The sequence below is a fragment of the Urtica dioica genome, chromosome 10, assembly GCF_054948205.1.
Source record: "Urtica dioica subsp. dioica isolate 48M chromosome 10, U.dioica_male_clone48M_v1_H2, whole genome shotgun sequence".
Classification (NCBI taxonomy): domain Eukaryota; kingdom Viridiplantae; phylum Streptophyta; class Magnoliopsida; order Rosales; family Urticaceae; genus Urtica; species Urtica dioica.
Window position 1 is genome coordinate 22,909,985 of NC_142765.1, and position 13,665 is coordinate 22,923,649.

The following is a 13,665-nucleotide window of genomic DNA, read 5'->3' on the forward strand; positions in this document are numbered from 1 at the left end:
TGAATTCGAGCATCATCGACGTGATCGAGACTCATCAATTATAATAAATTGATCCTTTATTCTTAGTCTTCATGACTTTTTTATTTCAGTTTTTTTTTTATTTCAACAGTTTGGCGCCGTCTGTGGAAAACCAATCGAATTCGCTAGTTACAAATCTCGATTCAACGACACGATGGCCACGGATCCTTCTCAGACAGAAAACTCGAACGAAACCACCATTGCCGACCTAAAATCCATCTTGGATCTCCTCTTCCAAAGGTCAGCTGACACGACGATCACCTATTGACTTTAACCACGGAAATGACCGATGCTAGCGCCAAGACAACCGCTGCAGGTGATACTATTGAAAATGAAGGGATCGTCCCTCGATAGAGGTGTTTGAGGAGATTACTTTGGACATTCGTCCCTTGGCATCATCTAGATTAAGTTTTTGATTTCGCCACTGATTGTATTAACGAGTTTTTACTTAATCCCTTCTCTAGTGAGAAAATTCAAAGGGTTGTCTTTCTGATTAACCCTCTAAGAGTCCTCAGGTTATGCGGATGAGTTTATTCTCTTGTTTTATCACCAATATTAATCTCATTGATTAGTCTCTCACTATAGTTTGGTTGGGCTGTTAGTCATTAAGTCATCCAATAATGCAGTTTGAATCTAACTCAACACGTTTGCTATATGCGGAAGGAGCAACATATCTAATACCAATAATCAAATGAACGATAATTTAAGGCATGTTTGGTAGTTCACTCAAACTGTTTTTCGTTTTCTGTTTTCAGTTTTTATAGTTGTAGTCTAATAATTTTTGCAGTTGTTTTTAAATAACTGTTTGGTAGAGATTTATGTTTTTATTCAATTTTTTTTTTGTGGTTGTAGTGTAATAATCCACTGAAGAATTAAGCTTCAAGATACATACTAATTGAAAGCCTTTCATGCGAGTATCATTGTCGTACCTTTCGTTTTTTATGATTGGTCACAGAGTCACCGAAAAACATTATGTTTGTCACCCGAGTAAGAACGACATCTATCAGATTTGAAACCTAATTTTGACTAAAAAAATAGTGGAAACTGATTTACTCAACGAGAGGATCACGACCCAATTTACAGTTTATGAAACGGAGTTCCGGTTGTTGAGATATTAGAGCTTAAAGTTTTCGCTAGAATCGTAAAACTTGAGTTTTCCGGGGGAACGAAAACAAATTTGATAGTAGAAAGTGAGGAAGATGAATGATGTTTAAAAGGAGAGAATGAGATTTTAAGAAACGATAGTAAAATAAAAATTAAAAAAAAAGTTATAAAGTTGAGTGAAAAAATAGGAAAACACCTAAAAACTATTTTATGATTTTTTTATTAAAATAATTTACAGTTTGAAATTTTTTTGAGTCGCATTATGATAATTATCAAATGAAAATTGAATTCAGTTTTTGTATATTTTACTATTCAAGTTAGTAAAGTCAAAACAATTTTCAAATTATCAAACAAACAAAGGTCCTTAATATCTTATGATCCATTTTTAGGAATTCTAGTTCGATTTGAATATAAAATTTTGATTTAGATAAAATGTAAAAAGGAACCTATTGAATTTTTTATTCTTCCGCTGCTACTCTTTAGAATCTATCTCGCTAAATTTATCGCTCAGATACATTTACTCATTCCTCTTATAGATGAACCAACACTGTAATCTTATAAGCTATTTTTTAGATGAACTCGGACGAAAGTATGGGCTGATCATTTCTCAATAAAGTTAAACGGGAGGTATAAAGTGGTCACGTTTGTGGAATAAGATGAATTTAATTTTCTGAGATATATATATATATATATATATATATATATATATATATATATATATATATATATATATATATATATATATATATATATTGAAAATCACTTGTTGAGAAAATGCAACGGGCGAATTTCAACTCCACAACAAACCTCTATCAGAAGTTTTTCAAGATTATAAGCCTTAGGAAAAACAATAAAATATATACTCAACCGCTTTATTCTATTTTTATTTGTTTAGATATAATAAAATATAATCCACACTTATTATATTATATTAGTGAGCATAAAATAGAATCATAACTTATTTTATTCGGTATTGTTAGGATAAAGTAGAATCTTAACATAAAGTTTAGATTTGTCTACTAATCATATTTGTAGAATATTTTTATATTTTATTCCACTAAACCTTAGAATTTAAATTTATAATAAAACTATTATAACCCTGCACTAATTATGTGTCACAGTTGTGATTTTCAATCTAATTACTCATGCATACATTAATCACTAACTAAATTTTGGCGTATAATATCTTACTTAGTGCATTTATCAAAAATCTGTTAAATAATTGTAATCAAAGATTGAAATACCGGGGTTACCGGAAGAAAACCGGTCAGTATGCCAGTTTTTGGCACTTGCCGGTAACGATATGAACAAAACCGCTAGATACCGAAAAAACCGTCGGTAACCGGAAGAAAACCGAATCGGTTACCGAAACCCCGAAAACCAGGTCAATTTTTTTAAATTAAAAAAAAAATGGGCCAATTTTTAAAATTTTAAAATATTTCAGCCAATGATCGTGGACCGACCTTTGAAAATTTTGAAATTTTAAGCTCATGATCGTGGGTGTTAAATACTAGAGGGTAAATAGCTCCAATGAGTATGTTGAAGAGCAAAACGTGATGTATTGTAATGAAAATATTGTAGATTATTTACATTTTTATCCTATGTTTTAAAAAAAAATTATATACCGATGTGTTCACTGGATACCCCTCGGTAAATCCGTTATTTTTCGGTAAACTACGTCAGTAATGGTAATTTTATCGATACAGTTTACCCTTACCCTCACTGGATACCTCGGTAAATCATTGGTATCTCCCGATAATCCAGCAAAATATGAGTCCCGGTACGGTATCGGTAACAGTATTTCAATCCTTGATTGTAATTATACTTTTATGATGTATACTCGATGAAAGACCACAATGAGACAATATCACTCTTACTCTAAGGTGACAAAGGAATAGAGAGTGAAAATTTTGATCTATCAATCTTTGCAACATCATCTATGAAGTGGTCATGGGGTGTTTGATGATTGGCTCAAGGTGTCAATGGGTCTAGTGGCGGAGCCACATTGGAGCTAGAGGAGCCTAATTTTTATCCTAATTTTTTTATCATTTCTTTTAAAATATTTTTAACTTAAATTTATATAATTTTCTTAAATTTTTCCCTTGAATTTTTTTTTTTTTCAAATTTGACGGTGTGACTTTAGTTCTTGGCTCTTGTCATATCTTAAATCATAGCGCCTCCATCGAAGAAAGGCTGATTATGGATAACGTTCCGCCCCACCCTCTCAACTCCAAGTGGCATTTTTTACAACAAGAATTTGGATTTATAATGTAGCTAAATACAAATGTGTACTTTCAACCTCTTTGATGGCAAAACAAAGCTCAGAAAATCCAGGACGAACTGACGGTCTTGAGTTAATTAAAGGGAAACTTGAGTTTTCAAGATCAATGTAGCATCACATTTGGAAATCAAGATTCTTTAGGAAAACAAAGTCTTTGAGTCCCTAAATTATCCATACTTCGTGCGTGAAGAAGCGAAGAAGGGAAGAATGTGAAGTGGAGAGAGAGATAATAGAGTAGTAAAGTAATGAAGATAATTTTAATTTAAGGAAAATTTGGACAATTCATGGGTCCAACAGAAGATAATTTTAATTTAAGGGGACAATTCAGGGGTCCAACGAGCATGATTTTCCAAAGAATCCTATTTGGTTTGGTTTTCAAATGTTACGCTAGATTGAGGTTGGAATCTCAACTTCTCTACTTAAATTTAGGAAAAAAAAATTAAGAAGGGTCAATGAAGTCTTTTTAGTCTTCTTAAATGAAACTGACAAAAAAAAATATAGAAAGAAAATGAGTTTAATGAGAGGTTTATATCTCGCTGTGAAAAGACTCCCAAACACAACACCCATGAATTCTTGTCCAAGCACCGAGAAACTTCCGGCATTAAGGTACACGCCAATTCTCGTTCCAGAAGTTCCTAGTTCTTCTCTTCGCTGCTCAATGTTTTTATTGTCGGTTTTGATTAATGTTTTTCGTCCGATTTTCAGATGAATCCTTGTTATGTGTATTCAATTTGAAGTCTTAGCCTGTGTGACGCTTGATCGATCGTTTGCTGATAACTCCATTATTGTTGAGCTAGTAAGTAACATGCTGATACTATGATCTGCAGTTAGGCATTCTGTGAGTTTTCCTAGAAGACATTGGAGAGTTATAAAATTCAGATTAGGACTTGCTGTAATGAAATGATATTTGGAAGATGAGATTCTAATATTTTTATGCTATGTTGACAAGATTATTTTTTTTTTCTTCATATAGAGTATGTGTTCTTGCTGAATCGGGAAATGAATACTAGGTACAAAAATAATATTATATGCTATGCTAGACAAATTTTCTGTTCTTCTACGTAACCATGAGAAATTGGTTTAGTTACTGTAGAAACAAATTTAACATTTGAGGTGTTTTTAAAAATTTTATTACTATTATTGTCATTATTTTCAGTCTTTGGATATTTCTGTCAAGCTTAGTGCAAGTTTTGCATATATGGGCGATCGGAATCTTTTCTATTTTTTTTTGTTATCATACAAAAAATGTAGATAACATAGGAGATTATGGGTTCGTCATCTCATTAGGTTCGTACTGTAGAAGCAGACAATACAACAACAGCGAACAAAATGACATCCTTCACATTTCAATACAAATAAATTATGTGATTTCGTTTTACGTACTGTTATTGTGTATTTTTTTGGTGATGAATTAGGGACTTTAGAAGATTAGACTGTAACTCGGTGCAGGTACCATTGTAATATTATATTATCTGAGTACTTTTTCTGTAAAAAAAAAAAAAAAAATTCCATTGCGATATTTCATATGTGAGGTTTATTCTGAGAATAGTATTTCATATCATGTGTATTTTCACCAGATATTTTTGAGGCGTGAGTAAAATCTACGAAATGGCTCAGAACACACATGCCGGCGCTGTTGTTGTTTCGCCCCGCCGGCGTTCTGGTCTCCTAAGAGATCAGCTCCAGCTCGTGAAAAAGAAGGACAGTGAGCGCTACGAAATCGTACCGATTCAAGACACGCTATCGTTCGAGAAAGGTTTCTTCATCGTGATCCGTGCTTGCCAGTTACTGGCACAGAAAAACGAAGGGATAACGTTCGTTGGAGTTGCGGGCCCCTCTGGAGCTGGGAAGACTGTTTTCACCGAGAAGGTTCTGAGCTTCATGCCCAGCATCGCTGTCATTTCAATGGACAACTACAACGATTCTAGCCGTATCATTGATGGGAATTTTGACGGTAAGATATCTTGCTTTTGTTGGTATTTGTTGCAGTTTGGAATATTTTGTGTTTCGTTTTTGTCGCAATGGCATTCTGTAATAGGGTGGTAATACCAAGTTTGTTCGTCTGAGATTCTTACCTTAGCATAAAAATGAGCATATTTTGAAAAATGTATGGCAACTGGAAGACTTGGAGTTTAATCAAAGACTCTATATACAGTGCCGTTTGGACTCTATGATTTCCTGTTAACAATTTTAGGGCTGTATATGCCAAATGATGAGAGTAAGAGGAAGAAAAAAAAGGACTTCATGCTATGGTGAAGATTTCAGTGCTCTGTAGTATGTGTCTGTTTGCTGAATTGTCTAGGCACTGGGCTAGCTCTTTGTAAAGGCTTTTGCCTACTTTCTTCTCTCGACGAGAAGGGTTTAGGTTAGGGAATTGGGTTGGTGTGTTCGATAAGCGCTTAGTCTGGTTTTTTCCCCTTTTCTCGGCTTCTCGCATTGTATTTTCCGACGGCTTTGCCGATTTTCAATAAAATATTACCAGTGTTTCTTTTAAAAAAATTGAGTGCTTCTTTGGTCGAGGATTTCTTGTTTCCGATATGCACTTATTATACTTAGCAAACACGCTGTTTCTTGCTGCAAGTTCGCATTGTGCTTTAGACTTTGGGGCTAAAATCCTAATTACTTGATTATACTCTTTGGATAGATCCACGTCTTACGGATTATACCACGCTGCTTGAGAACATGCAAGGCTTAAGAGAAGGGAAACCTGTACAGGTTCCGATATATGACTTCAAGAGTAGCTCTCGCGTAGGTTACAGGTATTGCATTTCTCTAGCTTTATACTGTATTAAATATACACTTTTGTTACAAATATTCTACAGTTTTCTTTAGTATTCTAGGCTAATAGTTTTTTAATTTTTTTTTTATGTGTTGTTATCTTAAGAATGACGTCTCACTTCATTTTTATTTACTGTGTTTGGATTAGTAGTAGATGATGATTTTCATGCTGCTATCAGGACAGTTGATGTGCCTAGCTCCAATATCGTGATAGTCGAGGGGATATATGCTCTGAGTGAGAAATTGAGACCGTACCTGGACCTCCGTGTTTCGGTCACTGGTGGAGTTCATTTTGACCTTGTCAAACGGGTTTTACGGGACATTCAACGTGCAGGCCAGGAGCCCGAAGAAATTATTCATCAGATATCCGAAACGGTGTTCATTCAACTATTTTACTATATAGTATAGTCTTCCCGAGTTACCTCTGTATTTATTATCAAGTACTGAATATATTTCTCGAGCAGGTGTATCCTATGTACAAGGCTTTTATTGAACCGGATCTCCAGACGGCACACATAAAAATCACCAACAAATTTAACCCCTTTACTGGATTTCAGAACCCTACCTATATTTTAAAGGTGGAAGTACAATTATCCATACTGGTGTGTCTTAAATATCACCATATTATCTTTGTACTGTATGTTAAATGACCCCTCTTTTTGCAGTCAACTAAGGTTGTGACAGATGAGGAGATCAAGGCAGTTCTTTCTGAAGGTTACAAAGAATCCACCGAGGAAACTTATGATATTTATCTCCTTCCTCCCGGTGAAGATCCGGAAGCATGCCAATCCTATTTGCGGATGAGGAACAGAGATGGAAAGTACAATCTCATGTTCGAGGTAGACCATCATTATACAAGTATATCAAGATATCATATTAATCACTTAAACTAGTTTAATCTTCTACGGACGTTCCTATTTTTCTTGCTTGCAACATGACCCATCCTCTCTCTCCCTCTCTCTCGCTCTGTTAGAGGCACGTTTTTTAGTTTCAGAGGATACCAAATGAGTCCGAGAGTGTGTTGGGAGTATTTGTACAATCAAATTTTGTGGCTTAAGTTATGTCTGAGTTTCCTTTTTCATGAACCATTGATATTATGTTTGTTGTACCATTAAGTGTTCATGTACAAACATGTTGACTTTTCTAATGCATTTTTTTCCCTATCTTTGATTGGTAGAGAGATCTAATTGGTAATATAGAAATATGGTTGCAGTAGAATTTTGGTATCGATCCTCTCTTGAAAAGTCAAGATAGTTCACGAATGATAGTGTTAAAAGAAGCATCTCTATGTATTTACCGGAGATAGTATTCATGACCATTTCTAATCTTCTCTTCTTCATTCTTTATCTAGGAGTGGGTTACCGATACTCCATTCATAATATCACCACGAATAACATTTGAAGTAAGCGTTCGCCTTCTTGGAGGGCTTATGGCTTTGGGGTATACAATTGCTAGCATTTTAAAAAGAAGAAGCCATATCTTTTGCGACGACAGGGTTTGTGTGAAAACTGATTTCTTGGAGCAACTTGATCGCCAATATGTTCAGGTATTATGGTGTTTCAATATCCATATTTCTTTTCTTTTATTTTCTCGTCCATATCCATTCTTTTTGACATTCGATTGGTCTTTTCCCCTTCTCTCTAGTCTGCATAAATGAAAACAACCCAACTAATCTAAAACTCCTGTATTCTTGTTTGGTTGATAAAGAAAAACTGGCGACACTGATTCACCAACTAATCAACCCTTTCATCTTCCGTTCTTGGTGAAATATGGTTCGTGTTCAATGATTCCTATAGACATCCCTGTGAAGCTCTCATCTGAAATAACGCGTCATTTGATGTTTTTATCGTCATCGTTCTGAAAGTATTTATAGTTGAAAATCATCCAGCAGATTACAGAAATTTTCAGTGGATAACATGTTTCTGATGTGAAGGTACAAGGGAAGGATAGGCTTTTTGTGAAATATATTGCGGAGCAGCTGGACTTGGAGGGCTCATATGTTGCGCGTACATATATCGAACAGATTCAGCTGGAGAAACTCTTAAATGATGTCATGGTACGCATCAATGTTTCCAGCGATATATAATGGGGTTTTCAAAAACTCGTATGTGGTTCTGATATATGTGATCCACAGGCTCTGCCGGAAGATTTGAAAACGAAACTCAGTATAGAGGACGACTTTGTTTTAAGCCCCAAGGAAGCCTTATCACGAGCATCCACGGACAGAAGAACCAAGTACCTTAGCAGGTAATCATTGTGTTCAGACACAATCCTTAATCCATCGAAACAGCGAACAGACTTGAAAAAAGAGTAAAAGAAACAAATAAGAATGTGATATAGAGTGAAATTTGATGAAGATTTCAATTCTGTTTCTTGTTTTTCTGATTGTCATAAATGTTTGATTGTTTGACTAGTGGGATATCAAAAGAACAAGGGCATAGCTGTGTTGTTATGGACAACGAATTTTAATCACAGTGAGAATCTGAACGGATTATGTATTTTGTTTGTCTAAAACACATGCTTTAATTTTGGTAGCGGTGTATCACAATCGTACTCCAACCAAAGGGACAAGACAATGGCAAAGCTAACTAGACTTGCTGTTAACAGCCGGAAGTTCGATGGGCGGGTCCCAGACTCACCAGCGACACATTCAAACCAGGCGAGTGATTCTCTGCAAGTTCCTAAATTGGTCAAACTTTTCTTTGCCTGTAGTTTATTTCACCCATATTTTTTTTCCTTGTCCCTTTTTTTTTTTATTATATCAGGGAGTTGTTACGCAACTATCTGAACAAATTTCGACACTGAACGAGAGAATGGATGAATTCACATCTCGGATCGAAGAACTGAATTCCAAATTCGCTGCCCGAAAAGTCTCAGCCAGCCAGCAAAACTTGGCTCTGCAGGTCGAGCCCTGTAATGGCTCGGGACCCACTTCGCTTTTCGTCAACGGCTTAAGCAATGGCTCATTGACTGGTTCTCTTCTTCCCAATTCCGCTTCGTCTTCTCAATTGGTCAAGGAGTCCCCGCTGGCAGAAGAGGTAATTTAATAAAATCCTATAATTCATGCTCTTATATATGCAATGCTTATGTGCAGGATTTATTTCACTCTTTTATAATCCTTTGAATTCTGCCTGGAAGAAAGTAAAAACTGTTCTTCGAATGACTAAATTATGCGATATGGGATTCCAAGATAACAATACTAGACCTAAGAATTCTGATGAAAAAACAATAATCTAGTTTTTTTTTTTTTTGTTTTTTTTTGGGACATTTTGACGAATCAAGTCAAAAATAATAATATTTCTATGATTATTATTTTTTTCTCCTGCCTTCGGATAAATGATCTGATTTTGTGTACTTGTCTCGTCCCGGTCATTGATGAGCGTTTTTGTTGACACAGTTGCTTGCAATTGCACGGGGGCAACGCCAGGTCATGCACCAGATTGATAATTTGAGCAATCTTGTCCGCGATTACGCCGCAGAGAGATCTCAGCAAGGAAGATCGGGTAGTGGTGGAAGAGCCTTCGATCTCGATTCAGTAACCGTTCCTCTTCTTCTAGCCTTGGCACTTGGTGGTTTTGGCGTATTCTTGTTCAGAAGCTTAAATTCACAGAGATGACCTCCAATGGCTCTTGGTGGTTCGGGTCTGATCCTCATAGTAAGGAAATGAATAAACTTTATTTTGTCTGTATTGGAGATTGCTGATGTTTATATATCTTGAGATATATGGTTCAGGATGTGTAATTAGTTTCCCATGTTGCTTGCAAACAAGTAAATGGTTGTAATGTTTAAGCAAAAGATAAAATAAATAAATAAAGCAAATGATTGTAATAATATTTGCAATGAAAAATACAAAATAGCAATATTTCCTGATTATAATTTCCAAGCTTATTCACTGTCTTGTCAAATTGTGGATTCTAATTTCAAATTAATGCGTCGGAGCAAAATGCGACTAATTAATGACATTTAGACACTGATTAACATTCGATTGTTTAAAAATAATTTATTGTTTCAAAATGCACAGTATTACAAGGAAGCAGGGGTGTAAACAAGTCGAGCCAAGTATTGGAATGCTCAAGCTCTGTTTATAATAGAAATTCCGTGTTCGATCTTGACCCTATTCGTTTAAAATTAGAGTATACCTCGAGATTTTGTCAAGCTATCAGGTTCGAGAACGTTTAGAGCTCAAAAGAGTGTTAATTCAGAGATTAGGAAAAGCTTTTATAGAGCTAAAAATTAGCATAAACTCTATTATAGCTCAAAATTCAACTACTTCACTCATCAACAAAAAGATGAGTTTATGAATATTGTTTTAGCAACATTGGATTACAAAAATTATACGTTATATTTAACAAATAAAAAAAATTATATTATCCTATCTTATAGTTGAGCTCTTTAATGAACTTGCTCTTTAACTCTTAAATTAACAAGTTCATAAACTAATAAACAAGAACATACACGCTTATATTGAGTTTGTCTGCGAACTCTTGAGCGGGCATTTTTCACGACTTCACCGAACTTGAGTATTTGAAAGCAATGCAAAGAAGCTTTCACCGAGTGTAGCTGATCCGAACTGGTAATTGACGAGGGTTTTTTTCTGATTGATTCAGGAGTTGATGTGTTATTGTAAAGAGCACATGGAAACAAATTGAACGTCCACAAATAAAAAGATCATTGTAGACTTCTCAACAATCCAACTCAACATTTTTTTTTCTTCAAAATGATCCAACTCAACATGTCGCCAAGCCTTCAAAGGGTCATCTCATTTGTAACTAACTGAAGACATGGCTTACTGCGAGCTTGTAACTATTCTTGTATTCTTCTGTTTTGTTATTAGTTAGCTATACAAGTACTTGTCACATTTCTATGCGGAAATTTAAGATATGAATATCCAGATGATTGAATAAAAAATTGGAAACATGACAAAAAAAAAATGCCAAAGCATGACAACTAAAATTCTTATAGACGGCATGAAGCTTTCTTCAGTTTTTTGTTGGAGTACAAACCAGGATACAAATTCCCTCTCTCATGTACCATCTCAATTTTGAATATCAAGAAAGGCTTACAATTTCGATATCAAGAAAGGCTTACAATTTTGAAAAGAAAACAATATGATACAGAAAAAAAGCCCAACCGAAAGTTTCTTTCTACGAGAATAAACTAAACCATGTGATGGTGACAGAAAAATAATGAAATTACGAGCTAAATCAGAAGAGTGTCGTTGCGAGTTCAGTCAGCTCTGTCGCGACTTGGGTATAATCCGACTTCAGTTTCTCTTGCTCTTCGGAACTGAGTTCTCCTTTGGTAGGTTTGGTCAATACCAGAACACAGCAAGTTGGCCTCTTTGTCGCTCCAGCGGTTGCCAAATCCTGCAGAAAAGAAGAAAAAAAAACATTGATTAGAAAGAAAGTGAATATGAAACACAGAAAAAAAAAAGAGACCAAACTGCGTAAAGCTTACTTCTTTTGAGGGGACATAAACGTATGGAATCTCCGACTCTTCGCACAGGATCGGTACATGAGTGATGACATCAATGGGAGAAATGTTGCCAGCTATGACACATATTCTAAAGCCATAGGAAAATAAGAAAGAAATCGAACCATAAACCTAAAAGACTCTGAAAGGTTACAATGATCTTCATTCACATTAAGAAATGAAACTTGAACACAAAACTAAACTAACCCTTTATGACCACGGCGTATGCTTTTGACAACCTCCTTTACTCCTCTTTTCAAGCATTTCTGCTCAGCGGCTGTAAAAAAAAGGTAACAATAAATCTTTGCTAAATACGAGACTACTACTATGCTATAAACCCTATTATCAATGTTCAGGATTTTTTTTTTACTTTTTACAAATTACATACCATCAATCAGTCTGAAAGATCACAAATTTTCTCAAAATTTAACTTCTATTTTACATTCATGCTAATCCGAGAATAGTTACAAAATTAAATCACATAGCTTCTATACAAACTTCCTTAATTTTACAAGGAATATATGTTACTCCTGAAATACGAGTACATGTGTATATATCTTAAATCAATCCGCATCTAAGAAAACAGGTTTGAGACGTAAGATACTAAATGCTCCATAAGGACTCCATTGTTACCTCTGCGAACAAGCTTTAGGGTTCGCTTGCAGAGCTTCTTTCCGGCGAGAGGTTTGGCGATGGGAGCGAGAGCCAGAAGCTTCTTCTTCTCCTTCTCCTTCTGGTGCGACTTCTCTACTTCACTATCGCTTCCCATTTTCTACACTTCAAAGCTCCGATGGAAGAAAAAAAGCACAGGAAGCTCCGACAATAGTGATGGCTTGAGAGAGTAACAATCTGCGAATTAGGGTTTCTATGAACCGTAGGGTTTAAGAGTCAGACTTCTCACGTGCTGAATTCCCACATCCACACGTGCCCAATATGGACGCTACTAACTGGTTGGCCAAACAAGACCAAATATCTTACTCCAAGCCCAAGCCCAAGCCCAAGCCCAAGCCCAAGCCCAAACCCGTATATATTTTATTTCAAAACTATGACAATTCATTTTGTAGAATTACGTATTTAATCCTACTTTTCTTTTCCTTCCCTTTCATCGCTTGGTTTACTTCTCCTCATAAAAAAAAAAAATTAGTGCTTAAAAAAAACGGATCAAATTTTAAATTACCAGATTTTAAATCGTAAAAAAATTACAAAAACTACTAGATTTATTGATATTTATAAATTTATTGACAAATATGTCAATAAATTTTCAAAAAAAAAAATTATTCCTAAACCATAACATCCTCAATAATTTAGGACTAAAATTCAATAAGTCAAAATTAATCCAAAAATATGACTTTCATATTTGTAAGTACGAAAATACATTTAATGGAATATAATTTTATTTTCTTTTATATTTAATTTTGTTATTTACTTAATGATCAGAAAACTAAGTTAGAGATCATTTTTCGATTGGCATGTGAAGTTAGAAAAAAAAAACTTTGAAAATTTAAAAATCTGGAGAAAAAAAATGGTTTGAAAAATTTGAAAATTTGTTTGAGGATTTATTGACAGTTTGTCTTTTATATGTCAATAAATCTTTAAACGATTATGGAAAATTCTTTGAAAATTTATTGACATCGTTGTCAATAAATTTTATGCATGTCAATAAATCTTCAACATACCAAATTCTTTAAAGATTTATTGACATCCAGAAAATTAATTGACATCGATGTCAATAAATCTTCAAAGAATTTCCCAAAATTGTTTGAAGATTTATTGACATCATGCAATAAAAAGACAAAATGTCAATAAATTTTCAAACGATTTTCCAGATTCCTAATATATATATATTCCAGATTTCTCAAATTATTAGGTATATACGAGACTTTGGAGGGAGTAGAATCGTTAAACACGTTGATATGGACATAAATCTCTCTCTCTCTCTCTCTCTCTCTCTCTCTCTCTCTCTCTATTCGCCTTCATACCAATTCCTAAACTATGACCTCCTCAATATTTTA

At 34.7% G+C, this 13,665-nt stretch overlaps 2 protein-coding genes across 2 annotated transcripts; one reads left to right on the top strand and one right to left on the bottom strand.

Annotated features, from left to right (window-relative positions):
* Window positions 1-3,885: 3,885 nt before the first annotated feature.
* LOC149384140 (Phosphoribulokinase / Uridine kinase family) lies at window positions 3,886-9,931 on the top strand. Its single transcript, XM_089628980.1, has 13 exons — window positions 3,886-4,009; window positions 4,109-4,199; window positions 4,981-5,357; window positions 6,048-6,162; window positions 6,361-6,556; window positions 6,646-6,759; window positions 6,847-7,020; window positions 7,533-7,727; window positions 8,115-8,237; window positions 8,316-8,428; window positions 8,717-8,840; window positions 8,947-9,219; window positions 9,579-9,931. Exons 3-13 carry the CDS (start codon window positions 5,012-5,014, stop codon window positions 9,795-9,797), a joined length of 1,992 nt encoding a protein of 663 aa, XP_089485106.1. The 5' UTR covers window positions 3,886-4,009; window positions 4,109-4,199; window positions 4,981-5,011; the 3' UTR covers window positions 9,798-9,931.
* A 1,203-nt stretch (window positions 9,932-11,134) lies between these two features.
* Window positions 11,135-12,537, bottom strand: LOC149384141 (Ribosomal protein L7Ae/L30e/S12e/Gadd45 family protein). Its single transcript, XM_089628168.1, has 4 exons — window positions 12,287-12,537; window positions 11,861-11,930; window positions 11,639-11,744; window positions 11,135-11,547 (listed from the first exon to the last, which is right to left on the bottom strand). Exons 1-4 carry the CDS (start codon window positions 12,420-12,422, stop codon window positions 11,386-11,388), a joined length of 474 nt encoding a protein of 157 aa, XP_089484294.1. The 5' UTR covers window positions 12,423-12,537; the 3' UTR covers window positions 11,135-11,385.
* Between the last annotated feature and the right edge of the window lie 1,128 nt (window positions 12,538-13,665).

Excerpts from the sequence above, each read along its gene's own strand:
- LOC149384140 (XM_089628980.1), top strand. The coding sequence starts at position 5,012 with ATGGCTCAGAACACACATGCCGGCGCTGTTGTTGTTTCGCCCCGCCGG. Across the intron at positions 7,021-7,532 it reads AGTACAATCTCATGTTCGAG|GAGTGGGTTACCGATACTCC; the intron begins GTAGACCATCAT and ends TTCTTTATCTAG. Across the intron at positions 9,220-9,578 it reads AGTCCCCGCTGGCAGAAGAG|TTGCTTGCAATTGCACGGGG; the intron begins GTAATTTAATAA and ends TTGTTGACACAG.
- LOC149384141 (XM_089628168.1), bottom strand. The coding sequence starts at position 12,422 with ATGGGAAGCGATAGTGAAGTAGAGAAGTCGCACCAGAAGGAGAAGGAG. Across the intron at positions 11,931-12,286 it reads CCTAAAGCTTGTTCGCAGAG|CCGCTGAGCAGAAATGCTTG; the intron begins GTAACAATGGAG and ends TTTTTTTTACAG. Across the intron at positions 11,745-11,860 it reads ATACGCCGTGGTCATAAAGG|AATATGTGTCATAGCTGGCA; the intron begins GTTAGTTTAGTT and ends CTATGGCTTTAG.